Source organism: Notechis scutatus, chromosome Z (genome assembly GCF_049901735.1).
Source record: "Notechis scutatus isolate UNSWTSFEM ecotype Mainland chromosome Z, rNotScu1.2, whole genome shotgun sequence".
NCBI lineage: Eukaryota > Metazoa > Chordata > Lepidosauria > Squamata > Elapidae > Notechis > Notechis scutatus.
The window spans coordinates 35,767,721-35,787,131 of record NC_142025.1 but is presented as its reverse complement, the minus strand read 5'-3'; the positions used below and the strand labels follow the sequence as shown (position 1 = coordinate 35,787,131).

The 19,411-nt window shown below is 38.3% G+C and overlaps 1 protein-coding gene across 2 annotated transcripts in view; it reads left to right on the top strand.

The window, feature by feature from the left end:
• The first annotated feature begins 1,126 nt into the window (after positions 1–1,126).
• The window catches only part of ITGB8 (integrin subunit beta 8), a 41,643-nt gene continuing 23,358 nt past the window's right edge, over positions 1,127–19,411 (top strand). Inside the window, exons 1-3 of one of the 2 annotated variants that reach the window (XM_026678010.2) lie at positions 1,127–1,997; positions 14,126–14,211; positions 15,051–15,222. In XM_026678010.2, the coding sequence (XP_026533795.1) occupies positions 1,697–1,997; positions 14,126–14,211; positions 15,051–15,222 (559 nt within the window). In that variant the 5' untranslated portion in view covers positions 1,127–1,696. The remainder of the gene's footprint in view (positions 1,998–14,125; positions 14,212–15,050; positions 15,223–19,411) is intronic. The other variant, XM_087946878.1, reaches the window with a different exon arrangement.

Genomic DNA, 19,411 nt, shown 5'->3' with positions numbered 1-19,411 from the left:
AATCACTTCAAATGAATTACTAACAGTGGGCAATTTACATGCCTCCCACTCATAAAATCATGGAGGAGAATGATTCTCCTTCCATGTTGGCTTGCCTACCACTAATTGTATTTAATAAACTTTAGCACCAGAGATCAGAACTGACAAGCAGAGGAAACAAACATGGTCCTTCATATTACCTAATTTCAAGCTTTGCAACCTCGGTCAAGATTCTGTTTGAAATTACACAATCAAAAAATAACAATATGCTGTTCAACTAAATCTGTTATAGAGAAAGCTTTTCATGCTAGGTTAAGCTTGGCTTCTTTTTCCTTGTTGGTTGGAATCCCACTTTCGGTGGCAGAATTGTCTTGGGGAATCCACCAAACAGGGAGGTGTGGTTTCATCAACTGGGCTTTCCACATTTCTGCCTAATGTTGCATTACTATTCAGAATGCGGGAGGGAAGGTTTCACGGTTCAAACACTACAACTTTTCCTTTCACTCTTTTTGTGTGGTGATTCTTCTGGATGAAATCAACATGCTGGACACAGGTGGTCTTAATATGCCTGGATTAGACTTCTCTGTATGTGTCTGTCATTTGGAGATGGTTGCGTAGCTATTGCGTAGCTATTGCAATTATATGTCTGTGAATGTTAACATTGTTCAGGGATGCTCAAACTGCATAACACAGCAGAAAGTCGGGTGAACCAATCTACATAGGATGCCTACTTCTGCCCAACACAGTTGGGATTTTGACGGCCTTTGCATCGGCCCACCTGCAGCCATCTGCCACCTACATTTAGCCATCAAGCCCTTCGCAGCAGAGGTACGAAGTTATGTGTACATGCAGTTGCATCACATTGCTGCATACCTACACTGCAAAGGAGTTGTCCATTGCAAATGGCTGCAGATGGAAAACACAAACACCTCCCCAATTCCAATTGTCCCTTGTACTGAGGTGCACTTCTTGAGTGCTAATTGGTTGATCCAACTTCTGGTCTGTTTGAGCGCCCCCTAGCCGAAACGTTTAACATTTGCAGGCGTATATACGAAACAGCTATGCAACCAGTCTCGGAACGATAGACGCACACATTCGCTGACGGGCAATGACGGAGAGGTCTAATCTGGGCTTTAGGCTCTCAAAGAGCGGAGCGTGGGTTGATTGTCAAGCGGCAACGGAGAGGAGGGCGGAGAGAGCGGCTCGCGCCTTTGCAGCCCAGAATGGAACAATAGAGGCAGGGGCGAGAGCCTGAGCGCTGCTACGAAACAAAGAGCGGCTGAAGACACTTCCACGCCCCGCTCTCCACCCACTCTCCGTCTTCCCTTTCTCACGTCTCTCCGGTTTTGCTCTAACCTGCTGGAAGGGAAGAGAGCAGCCGGGAGCCCCACCGACATCAAGCGAGCCTTTCGATGCCCATCCACCCGCGCCATTCTTCTACAGTTTCCCCAACAGACAAGAGAGACCTTGGCAAAGATATGCGTTCGTCCTTCACCTTCCTTTCTTCTTTCTAATTCCTCTGCTGCGAACTTGCTTTTGGTTGCCAGAACAGCGGACTTCGGAGAACAGGCGGACAAAAGGCTTTTGTCAACAGCTGCTTTGCAGGCAGCATCTAAGAAAGTTAAGCAGATGGGGAGTTTCTCTGGAGAAGCAGGGCGCCGCTTCTGCCGCCCCCGTTCTGCGATTTCGGCCGAGGGATGGCCCAGCTCGCCCTAACATGCGGCCGCGCTGCCCTTCCGGCTCCGCTGCTTCCTACCTGCGCCTCGGTGGGGTTGGGGGTACTTCATCCCCCTGCCGCCTCCGCCGTGGTCTCTACAGGGTTAGAGACACAGAGACGAGCTTCTGCGCCGAGTCTGTGCTCGATCTCCGAGGAAAACAAAACTGCATTATGTGGATCTCACTCCTGGCTTTCCTAACGGTCGGGCTCCTCTCGCTGCAGAAATGCCAGCGGCATCCCGGCCCGGTCCTGGGAATGAGTCGCCTGCTGGCGGTGATTGTACCAGGCTCCGGGCAGCGCTGTAAGTTTCTTTTTCCCATCCCGAATCGCATCATGTTTTCCTTCCCTTTCTCCCGTCTTCTCTGCCACCCTGTCCTCACTTAATCCTTGAGATGCACTTGACTGGCTGCTTGCAGTTGTATCCGCGTCAGCCTAGTTATAGCATACTGGGATTTGTTCCAACCGCATAAGATCGAGCTTTAGTTAAATTGAACCCGAGAATCCCAAATCTAAGTTTTCTTAGAGTGTAGCTGTAATATAAAGTTACAGTTATATGAATTTATACCAGCATTGTCTCTTTTATACACTTCTAAAGGAGTTTAATATAAACAAGGAAGAAGTGCCTGATCTAAAGTAAATCGAATTTGAGACAGGAACTTTATACCCTTCTAATACATTCTTTGGCAAGTAATCCTAAATAATGTTGGGCGTTTTGATTTTGGGGTCCTAGCAGCTGCTTATCCTGACTTTGGAGAGAGACATTGGCAGTGATTTTATTTATTTATTTATTTTGCCTGATGAGTTGAATAGGATCTCCTGCTTGAAGGGGTTGGACTTGAAAACACCAAGGTCCCTTCCAACTTCTGATGTTATTTGTTCTGTGTTCAAGAAACCTTTCAAATGTATATAAATTCTGTTACCAGGATTTAAGACACAACCTTATACATGGTCAGAAACATTGATTCAGCTGGTTCAGTACTGGATGTTCATGTACTGATAGCAGTTTGGCAGATTTCAGAAGGCCTTTCTCAGTCTTGCTTGTAGATACAAACATCTGAAATTTAGACTTTTGGAAAATAAACAACATGATGTATCCCTGAGTTTAACTATTTACTTTTCCACATAGGTTATGAGTTTATGCATGAGTTTAACTATTTACAGTTCATGTTTTCCATATGCATGAATGAAAAACTGGGGTGTTATCACTAATTACTATTTTTTCAAAATATGTCTGTATTAACTTTGGATAATAACTGTCCTAGATGATTAAATTATTTTTGCATACTATTGCTGTTCAGTTCCATTGGTTATAATATCTCAAATTGCAGGAGATTCTGCTTGACAGGTCTTCCCTGGTCGATGGAGTCCAGGATTTTGGGATAGTTGAATAAAAAATATGGTTTGTCCAACTTCTCTGTTTTAAAAACTATGCCAGACTGTGGGATGTTATTGGTTCACGAAGAATATATGGGTAATTGAATGTTGCACTGAGTAAAACTTCAAATCAATTATAAACAGGACAAGAATGTTAGATTTTCTCCATAGATGTATTAATTACCTAAATAAAATCTGACTAATTGTTTCACTCTCCCCAAACTTTCCATGAAATAATAGTAATGGAAGAGTTTCAATAGAAGAATGGGTAGAAATCTTTAGAAACAATTGAAACTTCAAGAAAATAACCTATGTAGAAAAAATATTTCTCCTAATCCTCCTCCTTATAAAATTATTTCACTAGCCTTCAGTCATCACGTACCAGTAACTACATTATGTGATATATCTCGTTTGGTGATCAGCACAAGGACATCCATGAATCTGGTTACTTTGTCAGCACTATGATAATTCCAAATTCTTTTCTGAAATATTCTATGGTATATTTTTAAAGAATCTATTGGACTGTTTGGGGTTTTTTGAAAAAGAGAAACCATATTTAAAATCTTACCCTGTTGTGAACTCCTTAAGATGGTTCTAGTTTGATACCTTTTCTTAATTATAATTTCTATTCTGTGAACTGGCACTACAGTGGAAGTTTAAATCCCACTCTTCAGATAAAAAATAAATATTTGGATTTGGCAGGAAGACACTTACATGGAAGAAACCAAAACATTCCTGCATATTTAGAGTTGTCCAATTAGATCTGTAAGATGTTGGTCTATTTGCTAATTGCCTTACTGTGTAATAAACTTTTTCTAACCTGATGTTGTCCAGAAGTGTTGGATTACCACTCAGAATTTCTAGTCAGAATTGGAATCCTAACACATCTGGAATGCTTACATTTAAAAAATCATGTTTTCAAATGAGACTGGATATTAGGAATGTATCTTATTTTATTTATCTTATTTGTGTTCTGAGCCATCTAATATGAAAGTGACTTATCGCATATAGCACTTAAGTTAAAAATACATAAAATTAAATGTCATTAAAATTGTGCTTTTATTTGCATCAGCTTCCTATTTGATCAAGAAGGGCTCAGCAGAAACTGAAATTCAAAGACTAATTACCATTAAGCTTAGTTTGATATTTGAATTCAATGCTATAATATATATTTACCTGAAATAAAGACTCAATTTCCTAAATAATTTATCTATGAAATAAAATTTTCTGGTAACATGATGTTTTCTTATCTAAACTTTTTTTAGTGACAGAGCGGAATTGTTTTAAATGTAGAAGCATCATCCTTTCTGATAAACATCTATATTATTCCATACCTAAATACCATGGAGGGTATGCTTTAACTATGACATACATCATGCTATATCTAAAAATGGGATCTGTATACAGATTACACCATTATGACATGTGGATTCCAGATTAATTTATTCATTACATGTGCAAATATTCTTGAAACACCAAATTAATCTAATTTGGAAATTGAAGTTAAAGTTTTTATTATGGATGTAGTGAATATCATGTTCCATTTCTTGATTTAAAACATAACAATATTTGTTGGGGGATATTTCTTTTCATTTAGCTTATACATCAAGTTTCTGCCTGGAGTCAATTAAAATATTCATGCTGGAACAAGTATGTTGTTACATATTTGACAAGTTAATAGCTCATATTGGACATAACAATAAACAAAGGTTTATGGAAGCCGTCTTTGGCTTCTATTCTGTCCCTCCCTTTTCTCCTTCCAGTGTAGCTCTGGGAGGGAATTTGGGAATGTTTGCTTCTGATTTCAATTAATCAGAATTACATAGTGTGCCTCAACTATAAACTGTAATCTACTTTATGGCCTGATCTATCCTCAAAAACTAAAGCCAGCCTCCTTTTGCTAATCCAAATTAAGACAAATTGCAGTTTGACTAGGTTCATTCAGATATAATATTTAATTGTGTTTAAACAAATATGAAAGTAACCATTGAACTTGGTTTCCTACTGTTATTCCACAGAAGAGGAATGTGAAATGCCCAAATTCACTGTTTTTTGAGCTGTTACAAATAGTAACTTTTATTATTAAGAATTAAAGATAATAGATCATTTGCCCAAAATGTAATTCTGTGCCTCTCTGTTTTTATATAATGCTTACTTTTTTAAATTTAAATTCAATCTGAAGGAAATGTAAACTCAAACTCATTTTAAGCCAGATTTAATTATAAAAACTAGATCTGATTTTGGTATCTTTATTTATTCCACTCAAAAAGAATGGAAAACTGTTCTGAATCAGAGGTGGTATTCAACTGGTTCACACAGGTTCGGGAGAACTGGTAGCGGTGATTTGGTGTGGGTCGCCTGTAAGGATGACCCCTGGCTGGCCATGCCCCCCCGCCCGGTTGCTCACTTTACCCGGTCGCTCTCCTAGCTTTCTCTACCACGTGGTGGCCATGGCGCAGCTTGGGCGGATGTCCCAGGGCTGCTGCACATGCGCACTGCCTATGCAGCTGCTACACATACAGTGTGCATGTGCAGGAGTCCCAGGACATCCACCCACCTGCCCGGCCTCCCAGAGCACATTTTCTTCCTTCTCCCGGTGGACATGCCTCTTCCAGCCCAGCCTGACCAGCTAGCAGGTGGCTGGGCAGCTATCCCGGTGCATCTTGCCCCCCCTTGTTGCAAGATGCTTGCAACTGCTGTGTGCTTTTTTTGGTGCAGCTGCAGTCCAGCAGCCGCACCGGAAAAAGCACGCCCTGTTCTATGTGCCGGGCCTGGCAAGTCCAAGCAGCCGGTGCATAGAACAGGGCGGTGCCAGAACGTTGGAGAAGCGGAGCGGAGCCGGATGTCAGTAGCCGCCTCTTTCGCAGCACAAAAAGCCTCCCCGAATCAGATGGCTGATTTCCTCTTTCTCTGCCTATTTGTTCAGTATGGCTGAAGAGGAGGAGACCAGCCGGCCAATTCGGGGAGGAATTATGTGCTGAAAGAGGTGGCTAGAGACTGAAAAAGAGTCGCCTCCTGTAGTGGTCCCTTTGGCCAGCTGTTCTCCTTCCCAGCCATACAAAGCAAGCAGGTGGAGAAAGATGAGACCAGCCATCCAATTCAGGGAGGATTTTTGCGCTGAAAGAGGCAGCTGGAGACCAAAAAAGAGTTGCCTCCAGCAGCAGCTCCTTTGGCTGGCTGGTCTTCTCCTCGGCCATACAAAACAAACAAGTGGAGAAAGAGGAGACCAGCTGGTCGATTCGGGGAAGCTTTCTGTGCTGTGAAAGAGGCAGCTACTGATCTCCGGCTCCGCTCAGCTTCTTCAACAGTCTGGCGCAGCCCAATTCTATGTGTGGGTTGCTCAGACTTGCCGGGCCCAGCACATAAAACAGGGCATGTTTTTTTCAGTGTGGCTGCTGGACTGCAGCTGCATTGAAAAAAGCGTGCAGCAGCTGCAGGCATCTCGCAACAAGGGGGCGAGAAGCCCCAGGACATATCATCATCTCCTGGCTGGCCAGGCCGGGCTGGAAGAGGCGCATCTGGCAGGAGAAGGAAGAAAGCATGCTCCTGGAGGGCAGGTGGCGGGCAGGTGGGTGGATGTCCTGGGACCACTTAAAGGTCGACTTTAAGAGTGCCCCCATGGAAGAAGCCGAGAACCGAGAGCAAACATAGTGGCGGCGGGGGTGATGGGCATGTGCATCCCTCTACAAGGAATGTGAAGGGAGGCAGATACCCCACCTGTAAGGAAAGGAGGAGGTGCTGAAGCCCTGGCTATCACCCGGCAGGGGACCGCGGAGGGACCTGTCACTCCCACTGCTGCTACTTTTGCTCTCGTTCTTGGCTTCTTCCATGGGGGCGGTCTTAAAGTTGATCTTTAAGAGCTGGAAGACATTTTGTTAGATCGCCACCAACTCATTATTGGGAGAGGTATAGCCCCTGAATTCACGAGAAGTCTTGGGCAAAGTTCTCTGACTTTTAAAACACATCCGCACAATGTCTGCCTCCCTTCATGCTCCTTGTGCACACCGGGAGTGCCTAACCATAGCAAGAGAGAGCGAAGTTGACTGCTATGAGACAAGCGCCTTGGCTTCTCCTATTGCTCCTCACAGTTGCCCTGAGCCGGTGCAGTACTTTACTTGGGCAGCTAGATGGCCGCAGCATTGCCCACAGCAGCAACAAGGCAGCACCGCAACAACTAGGTACAAATTTATCTCCGAGGAGCTTCTGGCAAAAAACAAAACAAAATTCAGCAGCATCAGTTATGTGACTGAGTGGGCGTGGCCAACTCAACGTCACTTGCAGCAAGGTGCCGCACCACCTTGCTGAGTTGGCCACACCCACACAATCACATGACTACCAAGCCACGCCCACCAAACAAACTACACCCACAGAACTGGTAGTAAAAAATTTTGAACCCCACCACTGTTCTGAATGACTAATTAATGACATGTAATACCAACTTTCTTGTAAAGGAGGAAGTAAGACAGAAGATACTTGTGATGCTTAAATGCAGCTTTTGTAGTAGATTCTCCATTTCAATGGCATGTCATCAATTTTAAATCAGCTGGAACCATATCTGTATTTGTAAAGCCCAATTTTTTTTAATTTTGAAATATATTTGTTAATCTTGAAGGCTTTTATTATGGAAACATGTTTATAAAAATAGCTCGTTATGTTTCCTCTGTTCAAAATTTAATTTACATAGAATGTAATTAGGGCATCCTGCAAGCAGACAAGAAGCTTTGATCACACTTATCATTCAGTCTTTCTCTATTAAGTCCTTAACTACTAAAGGTATAAAGTTATTGTGCATTACTATTTTTAGCACAGATTGGATTCATGCTATGCAGGTATACTAGCAATACTCTAGTGGAGAGTCCATTTCCATCAAAGTGCTCCTTATGTAAAATGTAAAAGTAAAATATCTAAAAGTAAGTTTTATCATGTTTTAAGTTGGCATCGTGATCTTGCTACATTGCTTCTATATGACAAGAAAAACCATTCTTAGACATGAACAAGTATTTGTTAACAATGAAAGTCTTGCCTCTCCTTCTTCAAAGTAGCAGCTTGCTTGGCTCTCTAAATTCACTTATTCACAAGGACTAGTTTACCAAAGTGTACCAATGTCAGTGAGAAGTTAGCAAATTTATGGTTATCATTTCAGCCAGTTCTTTTAGTTACTCTTGCTAACATAAACAAAACAGGGTACTTAATTTATGAAAAGAAACACGATATGAAAATGGACCTCAAATCTGGCAATTCTTAGGAAAAAAATTAGAATGTTGATAAGCTACAACAGTTTTATAGCGCAGTGACAAAGAATCTCTTGTTCTGTGACTTTCACCAAATGGTAACTTAGCTCAGCCAAACGAAACAAATATTCAGTATTGGGATGAAAACATAGGTGAATGCCAAAATCATTTTTCACAGCAACTTGAAGGTTATCAAATGAATATATTTTAATAGCAAGAACAAAAATAATTGTCTGATGTTAACTACATTAACTTAGAATTTGGGGATGATCTTCTTTGGCAATTGTAATGATTCAAAGCTTACTAGAATCTTTCTAGAAATGTTTAATGTAAGAAAAAATGTGTACAGTAAGCAAAAACATGCCCAGTTATAAGAAAAATAGGAAAATTTAGAAGATTCAAAATCTATGTAGATTACACAGAACTAAGAAAAAAAGGAGATGATACGTTAGAAGGGAATGGGCTTACCCTATCTAGGGAAATATCTTCCAATTAGTCATCCTGCCCTTTTATCTGCTATTATTTCCATTTTCTGATTTAGTTGAATTAGAAGAAGAAAAAATAAATGTTACAATAATGAAAACTTTCACAAGATTACAATAATAAGTGCTGTAAAAGGAAATGTGGAATTTAGGGTAATAGAGGATGCTTGCATGCAGGGGTGGGATTCAACCGATGTTACTACCAGTTCAGTACTTACGTTTTGCGCATGTGTAATACAACGAAAGCTGTGCCTCCCGGACAGCTGATAAGCGCTGCATGCGGGTGCGCAGCATTTGAAAAAAGCCTTTTTTACTGATTTTTCAGCCTCAGCTATGCCACGCAAAGCAGCTGAGGTTGAAAAAGTAGGAAATAAAGGTCAGGTAAGAGCCCAGGCGGGTGGGTGGGCCAAACAGTAGCAGAACCGGTTCTGTCTTTATTAATAGTTCAATTATTTGAATACACACTTTTTGGTTATGCTTGGATATAATTTGAGGCACAGTTTGGTGGTTAGAGAGTGAGCTATCTAATCACCATTTTTCCCCAGGATTTGTCCAAAAGAGAAATAAGAGTCATTTGTCTATTATTTTCAGGTAAATGTAGTTGTCAAAATTTGAACATGAAGGTACAGTTTTGACAATGATTTAAGCCAATGACCCAGGACCAAGAACCACATTTTTTAAGCTGGTTTACTCAGACGTAAGATGCCAGTACTTTCAGTTCTGAAAAAAAGAATTCATTTACTCAAGTTAAATTAATTTAATTAATTAATTTTCACCACCTTATTTTTACCTCCCACACCTTCCTCCTCTTATTTTCACCAGCACAATCATCCTGGGGGGGGGGGGGGTTGAATTGGCATGAGAAAGTTTGATTGGCTAAGGCAGGACTTGAACTCAAGTTCCCACTTTCTAATCTGGTGCCTTTAACCGTTAGACCAAACTGGGTCTCTTTTTATATCAAGCATTTTTACCTCAAATACTTTTTATCTTTAAAATAAATAGATCGTATGTACATTGCAGTCAAGTTATTACAGATAAATATGAAAATGGGCTAATTTGGGCACAGTCAGCAGACCTTTTCAATAAAACAAATTGCAGAGAGTTTAAGAAAGTTTCTGGAAGTAATAGGATAGGTAGGGTTTGGAGGTAATTACACGTGTTTACCATAGTGTAAAAGAGCACCAGCAGTTAAGTGGAATGTGGTTTCTTCCTAGTTCTCAGCAGCACTTACAGAAAACTTTGCCAGTGATTCCCTCAAAGGTTTCTCGACGGGCATAGTCAACAAGGAAATAGTTGTGATAGTCCTGTTGATTCTTTAAAGAGTATAATACCGCCTACAATAGTATTAGATTTATGTAAATGAGGCTATCATGTGACATGGAAGTCAACAATTGATGAATTCAAGTGCAATTGATGAATTCAAGTGCTCAGAGTCTAATATGAATAAGCAGGACTGGTTTTTTGGAAAGGTTTTTTTTTTTTTTTTGCTATACTCAGAAGGCAGAACATATTCTAGACCTGCTAGGAAACTCAAATTTCAAATTCATTGCTACTTTCAAACTCATTGTTGCCATTCAAGCAAGACAGAAAAAAAATAATGTTCAAGAATTGTATAGGTGAATGAAGTGTTACATGAATGATTTCAGTTTATAATTTCTTAAACTAATGGGTATTGCAAGAGAAAGATTCAGGTACACGACAAAAGCTTATAATAATCCTGAAGGAAAACAAACTGGATTAAACATTTCAAGAATGTTTTAAAGATGAATAATAATTAAATTTTCAAGTTTGAAAAATATATATATCTGATTCACTTTAATACTAGGACTTTGCTGAAAGATGAAACTTGAATGGCAACATTCATTTTATCAGGAGGAAACATGAGATGTGCATTTGGGTGAAAATAGTATCTTTTGAATTATGTTTGTTGGTGAAGCATAGTTTTTAATGAGACACTAATTCCACATGTATGCAGATGATTGAAAAGAATCATCTGCTTGCAATCAGGAAATTTTTCAGAAGTAAAATTAATGTGAATGAATCTCTCCATCGTATTTGATCAAAATAAACTAAGCACACATTAGCACAAATGAAAACATTTAAATATAATGCAAATTACACGAGACTCAAACAAAAAGCATTTTAAGTTTGTTTAAAAATAAATGGAAAGCATTTTTTGCAGGGTATTTCTTAGTGTGGCTTGATAGAGAAAACTGCTATTCATTTTTATGCATAATTCTAATTTTGCTGAGAAATTATACTCATTGTCATACTTAATACATTTGATATGAGTTGCAGATTGTCCAGTACAGTTGTTTTAGTATCTTTAAGGCTTCCTGGGATAAGAGTAATCTGTAAGATATTGAGGTAGGCAAACATTTAATTCCAGAACTGTCTGCTTTTTAGACTGCTCTACCTCCTTGTTTCTTCACCACTGCTCCTGATATAGGATTTGATTTTGATCAAATGCCTTACTGCTGATTGAATAACCATGCACTGGTCTTAGATAACTGACTGATTTTAAGAGATCTAATTATAATGTCAGAGTGTCTGTAATTAATTTTCAGAATAAAGAATTTGATTTGAATATTCTGCGGCTTGCACAGTATATATGTCATAATCTAAAGCAGGTCTACATTGAATTTTATCTTGGCCAAGTAATGCATTCCCTATCCTTATCCCCCACAGTATTCATTCTTGCAGTGCCTAGCCTATTAAGTCTTATTTAGGGAAATGAAATGTAATTCTCCTAGAATGCATAAAATGATATACAGTTTGACATTGCACAACTAGCTATGCCCGAGGGTTAAATACATACTGTACATATGACTGTTTAATGTATGGGAGCCAAAATGTGGCTTATCTTGCTTTAAAATACCTATTGATACATATTCATTATTAAACTAGAGCCAGTAGAAGCCTGCCCCTTGATATATTTTTTTATAACATAGATATTCAATTCTTCCAGTGTTGCTTGGTGGATTTTATTATGTTAATAAAATAGTAAAAAAAAATCAATACTGAACATTTCCAGCTTTATTATGAGGTTTAGAAAAAAAAGAAAGAATTCTAATTCTTTAGAAGCAGACTGGCAGAAATATATTTTCTGAATGAACATATCTATAAATAATATTTCTATAAGAAATTATTGGAACATATTGTTAGACAAACAGATTTTAACGGTATTTTTAAAATTATGTAACCCTAATTCATATTTGTCTCCTTGCAACACTTATTTATGATCTTAAAACAAATATGGTTCATGAAGGCTACCTGTCTTCTGTAGGTATGCAGTAGTTGATTTGTTATTAGACTCTGAGATATTAATAACAAAATTTAGTTAGACAAAAGCTTTATTAGTAATTTTTTTCTACTATTAAAACTTGCACAGTTTCAGAAGGCCAAAAAATTCAGCAGAGGGCAATAACAAAATCATATGCCATTGTCACCTGTATGAAGCATATAAAAAAAAAACCCAATATCAAAGTAAGACTATAGCTACAGTATACTTTAATGACATAGACTGTAATAATAGAATCTTGAAAATTTTCTTATGTTTTATCTTCCATTCCCTTATATACCTATGGAGTCAGAGAGCAGGAAACCTGAGCCTAAAATATAATCTACAATTCTTAAATAGGGCTGGGATAAACTCCTTTCTGGGATTTTGGACAGTGAATGCCCTTTACTGGGAAGACCTGCCTTCCTAACTGTGGGCTTGGTGGACAAAAACATTAGAAAGTATTGGCCAACGCTTTGGGAGGGCAACAATATGGAGAACATGAATAGCAATCATACTAAGTTAAATGGACTAATTGTTTGAGAATGATTTATGTTACTGATATACTTTGCCCTATAATATGTCTCCAGATACATTTAATTAATAATGATCTAATTTTTGGTGAACTGCATAAAGTTGGTGACAGAGATAATGCTAAGTGACTTTTTAAAAGTTTTTAATTGTATGCTAGAAATAATGCAGCATGTAAACTGAAGTAAAAACTAAATATTATGTAACATGATTATCTTTCAAATATGAATTTGAATAAACAGACTGAAATGAAGATTTAGAAACATTTAAACCATCAGATTCTGCAGTTCTTGTAATCGAGTTATCAGCATATGGCTTATGACCAGCTCTTTGCCATGTGGTTTTAAGTAGGTATAACCAAAATATATTTTGGAAGGGTGTCCTGGCTCTGTTTTGGCCTGCTCTAATTTCAAAATTGTTTTTAATACTGACATTCATTTTTTAATGAAAAGAGCCATTGAAATTTTGGCTTATTCCTTTCAGTTACTGTTTGGTCACGTTGCTGAAAAAAATGTTACCCTTTCTGTTGTAAAATTTGAAATAAATGCCTTTTAATTTTAATTTTCTATGGATGTATGCTTGCTATATTGAAACTCTGCAAAGTGACTGAACACAAAACAGATTATATTTCAATGGCTGTCTTCCAGTATCCTCTGACAAAGGGATGAAAATAGTTGATGGCATGCTGTCCTTTAGTAGAGTACAAACTTCTAACAACATATCAAATATACAAGGGATATGGTTTGGAAATAAGCTGTAGTAGTCACAGTTATGTGGCCAAATTAGAGCAGCTTTTTAATCTGAAACATAAATGCTTCATTTATAGCAAATGATAGTTAAGATTTAATGTAAGAAAAGTTGACAAGTAATAGATGTGATAGTAATGTTAGGTAGTGGTTGATTTTTTATGAAATATGTATCCCATGCCTTCTTCAGCTTATCAGTTTGACAAGTATATTGAAAAAGGTATAATTGTAGCAGAATTGCCATAAATGAAGGAACCAAACTGCACGTAGCTACTGGATGAATCAGAATAAGTGACATATGGCATTCTAGCTGTTGATCAAAAATGCTCATCATCCTTAGGAAGCCTGAATGCTGGAGATTTTAATTTAATAGCTTTTCTAGTGCTAAGCATTGCTTATCCCTGGCATGAGGATAAAGAAGAAAGTCCAATCTCCAAAAAAAATCACAAAGATATTACTACCCAGTCACCAAAATTGTTCTGATGTCTTTACTTGCTTGGTTTCTTTTCAAAAAGAGTCATGGTGAAAACTTTACTTCAAATTTAAAATTTCTAAGACTTTCTACTAACAACTCATCATGAATGTCCTTCATTGTTTGTTATGATTGCATCACTTTCTATTTTAGTTAAGACCAGAATGCTGATAATATTGTCTTCATGCTTTCCAGAAGAGCTGCCTATTTCTAAAATAAAAGACATCATAAGTACAAGGATTAACGTTTTATAAATTATGCCTTGGTCTTCCAAAGGTTTGCAATTAGTTTAATAGTTTATTTCTTTTTGTAGCAGACAGCAGATGTGTCATATCAAATGCAGCAACATGTACTGCCTGTCTTGCAGTGGGTCCTGAATGTGGTTGGTGTGTTGAAGAGGTAAACAGTTTCTTTTTATTAGTCAACTGTTACTTTGTTTACTTTTCCTTTTCTACCTATGCAGAAGTAGGATTTTGCAACACTTCAATTTTGACAGAACAGTACTTGGGAAATTCCTGGGATTTCTCACACTTAGCAAATTCCAGTTACCAGGAGTCAACACTGACTTGAAGGCATACACACATACACAAAAATACATAAAACTGACTCATGGAGTCAGCAAGATAATTTAATGTGAGATGGACAGCAAGATAATTTAAAAAGTGAAATAAATAAAAATATCTTCTCTGCTGCTTCATCTAATAAAGTTCTTCATTAAAGTAAGGAGCTATCTTGAGTCAGTGGACAGATAGCGGCCACTAAGATGCATTCTATCAAAGGTTTTAGTTGCCTCTATATTCCGACAAGTACCCAAGCCTTTGGCAGAGCAACATGTAAGGAATAAGCTTCCTTGTATCTCTTAATTAAAAAAATAGTCTGAAATAATAATGTTTAGTGCTTTCTCCAACAGATAAGAGGGAAATAATTTTTATCTCTTTAATGAGATACTTGTACTTGGTATTGTTATGTATTTTACCATTACTACTGATGCTGATTTCTTATAAAATAACCTGAATACTGTATGTGCTTTATTCTTACCTGCATCCAGTTTGATTGCAATGTGCAGCACTATTTCACCTGTCTTCAAAAACTGTATTATAAATGGTTTAATTATGTTGGCGTTATTGTTAGTTTGGGATAATAACTTTTTGTTTATATGATATTATATTTTCTGGAAATTGAAGTTCTCCCCTTCTTATACTTTTATTATGTATTTTGCTTTCCCCTCATTCAAACAGGATTTTATGGCCGGAACAAAGTTGAAACAAAGATGTGACATAGTTTTACATTTAATCCAAAGAGGCTGCAAGGCAGATTTCATAGAAAGTCCTAAAGTTGATGTAACAGTGCCCAGCAATGAGGCTAATATTCAAGTTATACCAGGAGAAGCTTCAGTGCACCTGCGTCCAGGTTTGTATATAAGAAATATTTTTTTTTAATATTAAAAACTACATTTTGCCTTTGGCACAATCTAGGAGACTGAAGATAAAGGAACTTGGATAAAGATTCTAACATGGTTTTCTATAATCAAAAATAGGTTCTGAAAATTCACTTAGTTTTGAGAAAACACATGAAAAGATTCTAACTTATTCAAAAGCTACAACTGCATAATCTTTTGGATACACTAGTTCAGTTAGCTGTGGGACGTGGTTTAAAATTACTTACAATAATTGTTTCCAATAATTTTTAATGTCCTTGCCATCTTCTTAAATAGCTAATGAGCCTGGCTGCCGCAATTATCCATTGTCTTAATTTCTACTAACTGTTCATCAAAATTGGATAATTAAAATGAATCACTCTATATTTAGTTACTCCTCTCTACATCCAAATTCTGTAAATGACACTTTATTTACATTCCCTATATTTCTTAGGTAGATTTTGTTTTCTTAAATTGAAGACAGGAATATTCTTCCAGGTGTGAAACCTGACTCTGACTCCAGTATGCATCTTCCCTTCTCATGCATGAATGCCTGTGCGTGCATGCATGCATGCATGTACACACACACACACACACACACACACACACACACAAAATACATACAAAGTGGACATCAACCAGTAAACATTATACTTCACTTCTGCTGCACAATGCCTGTCATTCATTCAGTGCTGGCTGAAAACTAGCCTTGATGTATTGCCAGGAGCAAAATATTCCAGCTGCTCTGCAAACTTGAAAACTACCCTGCCCCCCTGGTCTTTCATCCCCCCTCATTGGTTGGAACCTGCATTTTTCCTATGCCTTGCTTTTTTCCTGGGATCACTGACAGGCTTACTCTGCTCCCCATTTCCAATTTTGTTTCACACTTATTTGATAGCAAACTCTTAAAAAAGGATCTGCATTCTGCAGGTGATGGGGACAAATTGAAAGCAAAGTAGGCTAAATTTACAATGCATTGGGAACAGCTCGCAAATTCAATATGGCATAGCAAAGTTTCCTGTTATACATACATACATACATACATACATACATACATACATACATACATACATATTTAGATATGATTTAAGTGTTTTAATAGATTCTTCTTTTCTTTTAAGCATCTAGGTCCGTGATGGCAAACCTATGGCACGCGTGCTGGAAGTGGCACGCAGAGCCATTTCTGCCGGTACATGAGAAGTCGCCTGGAAGAGTCCTACTGCGCATGCGCGCGCGCCCCCCACCAGCCAGCTGATTGTCGGGTATCTGCTGCGCATGCATGGGGGGAGATGCATGCGTGGGAGACGCGCATGCATGCGCAGGAAGCAGAGCATGCAGGGAGGTCGTGTGCGCATGTGCAGAGGCACATGGCGGGGGATCACAAGTGCAAGCGCAGGGGGGGGCGGAGGGAGCGCGTGCATTTCATCATGGGTGCAGGCACGCAAGCGCGTGCACGCAAGCGCACACACTTTCGGCACGTGATGTGGAAAAGGTTAGCCATCACTGATCTAGGTCAATGGTCCCCAACCTTTGCGGCTTGGCAGCCTGGTTGGGAGGGGAACGAGGCCGCATAAGTGGCAGGCCTGTGCATGCATGTGCACAACTTGATGTGTATAAATGCACATGTAGCTCAACTTGCGTAAATTGAACTGTTCAAGCATGTGCATGCACGTCGGCCTGCTGCTTACACAAGTCAAGCTGCACACTTGAGTGCCGGCTTGCCACTTACATGGTTCCAGATAGGCCATGGCCTGGGAGTTGGGGACCCTTTAACTAGGACTAGATGATTTATTTATGCCTTCTGAACAATCACTTGATGGGATGTTCATTAATTTGAGACTGAATAATATCTGCACTGGTATTTGAACTAGGAAGGATTGTCAGAAAAAGCAATCAATGATCAATCACTTGGATGAGGCAGTGGGCAGAAGAAAGTTGAATGAGAATCCCAGTAAGGTTACATGTTGTAGTGCATTTTGTAACTATAGGATGCATATGAGAATATTTGAAACACATTGGAGGCAATATATTTTCAGAATTGAATACAGATTTGTTTGTTGCAATAACTTACTCTTGTTCAAGTTAAGTGTAAGTAGATATAAGCTTGTTTTAATGCAAAATGGGTGCTAAGGTATGTTAATACAGACAAGAATAGAAATCATAGTTTGTTTGAAATGCTCTTAGTTTGGAAATTTAGACATTTGATTTGATGATTTAAAATTAAGGAAAACAAAAGCTCCATTCTAACAAGCTAATTCAATTTGTGGGTATTATCTAGAAGTTTGAGAGCTAGTGAACTTCGTTTGTAAAAAATATAAAGTTAACATGAGTATTAACATATTGAATTCTGGTTTGTTCAGAAATCTAGCTCTAAAAATCTAGATATATGAACCAGATACATATAAAGAATTTGCTTTGTGCTATTTTGTAACTGTGGCAGAATTAACTTGCCAAACTTATACCTCGTCCCTAATCCTTCATAAGTGAAGGGGAATTTCAGACTGTTATTCATCTGCTTAAAGTTTCCCTACCCAAATATTATTGTTTTCAACATCAACACAATTCATCATTCATCTAGTGCATTGTACCAAAACTCCTCATTCTTCTTGGTAAATTAACTTGCTTACAATAATATTTTTAAAGTTGATGATTCCAGCTGCACTGAAAGGCTAATTTTTAGTTTTACCTGTGATCAATGAAAGTATAATATAATACATTTATATTTACAAGCCTAACTTGAAAAACGTTGTGTTTCATAACTATAGTATTTCAGTGGGTACCACCTTGCAAGATTAGTATTGACTCATATGGAATTGACTACAGTATAAATCTAATAAATACATAAAATGGCATTGTGCGTTGCATTGGATGTATGCAGACCCCCTTTTCCATATCTGAACTTATTATCGGTACCTCTATTAATGGTCCATTCTTTTAGAATCCTTTACTTCAGGGGTCTCCAACCCTGGTCCATGGACCGACACTAATCCATGGCATGCCAGAAACTGGGCCTCACAAACAAGTGAAGCCTTATCCGCAGGATATAGGCAGCATACAAAATCATGGCTCCTCTCTCTACAGAACTGGTCCCTGGTGCCCAAAAGGTTGGGGGGCCACTGGGCAGACAACCAATTGGCTGTGAATATTGCCCATGGCATGGAAATTTTAAAATGTATCAGTGTGCTCAGTTAGTATTGTGAAATTTCCGCCAACTTAATATGTCTACAGTACTGTCAGCAAAGGAGAATTACCTAATTATTCCTTATTAAGAAAAGATTATAGGTACACAAACATTCATTTAATAACCGTTCAAAGTTACAACAGCATTGAAAAAAGTGTCTTATGACCTGGTTTCCCTCTTGTAACTGTTACATAGTCACATGATCAAAATTCAGTCACTTGGCAACTGACACATATTTATGACAGTTGTACTGTCCTGTGGTCATGTGATCACCATTTGTAATCTTCATAGCTGGCTTCCAACAAGCAAAGTCAATGGGGAAGCCAGATTTGCTTAACAACTGCATGGTGCACTTAACAACTGCAATAATTCACTTATCAACTGTCATAATGTCATAAAATGAGGCACAACTCACATAACAACTGCCTTGCTTAGCAGCATAAATTTTGAGCCCAGTTGTGGTCATACGTTGAGGACTATTCACATGGTATAAAAAGGATGTTAAATAAAAGCCTAGGTAACTATAGTACTGTTAAAGAGCTTTGCTACTGGCCCCATCCGTAGCATCATTGTTTTATTTCTACCTTGGGGAACAATAAGTACATATAGAACATGAAAGGAGAACCTAATCTGAATTAACTGTGATGGGATAAACTCAGTTGTACCAGATTTCGGTACATACACATAGGCTTTGATGCACCTAAGCTTCTTTATGGTAGAAATGCACATAGTGGTATGAAAATGGTCTGTTGTTGACTATGGCAAAGCTCTAAAAACTGTTGTTGACTATGTTATAGCTCTAAAATCTACCTGTAGATGACTTATAAAGAGGTTTAAGTTGATTTCAGCCAATAAGAATGATCTTATAAATTTATATTATTTTTCAGGGCAACTTGGTCAATCTTTTTTGTTATCCTATAATTCTATCCCCTTATAATAGATGACTGTGTTCCTGAAAATAAAAGAATGCGGTATTCTGAGCTAGTTGACATTTCGGGGGG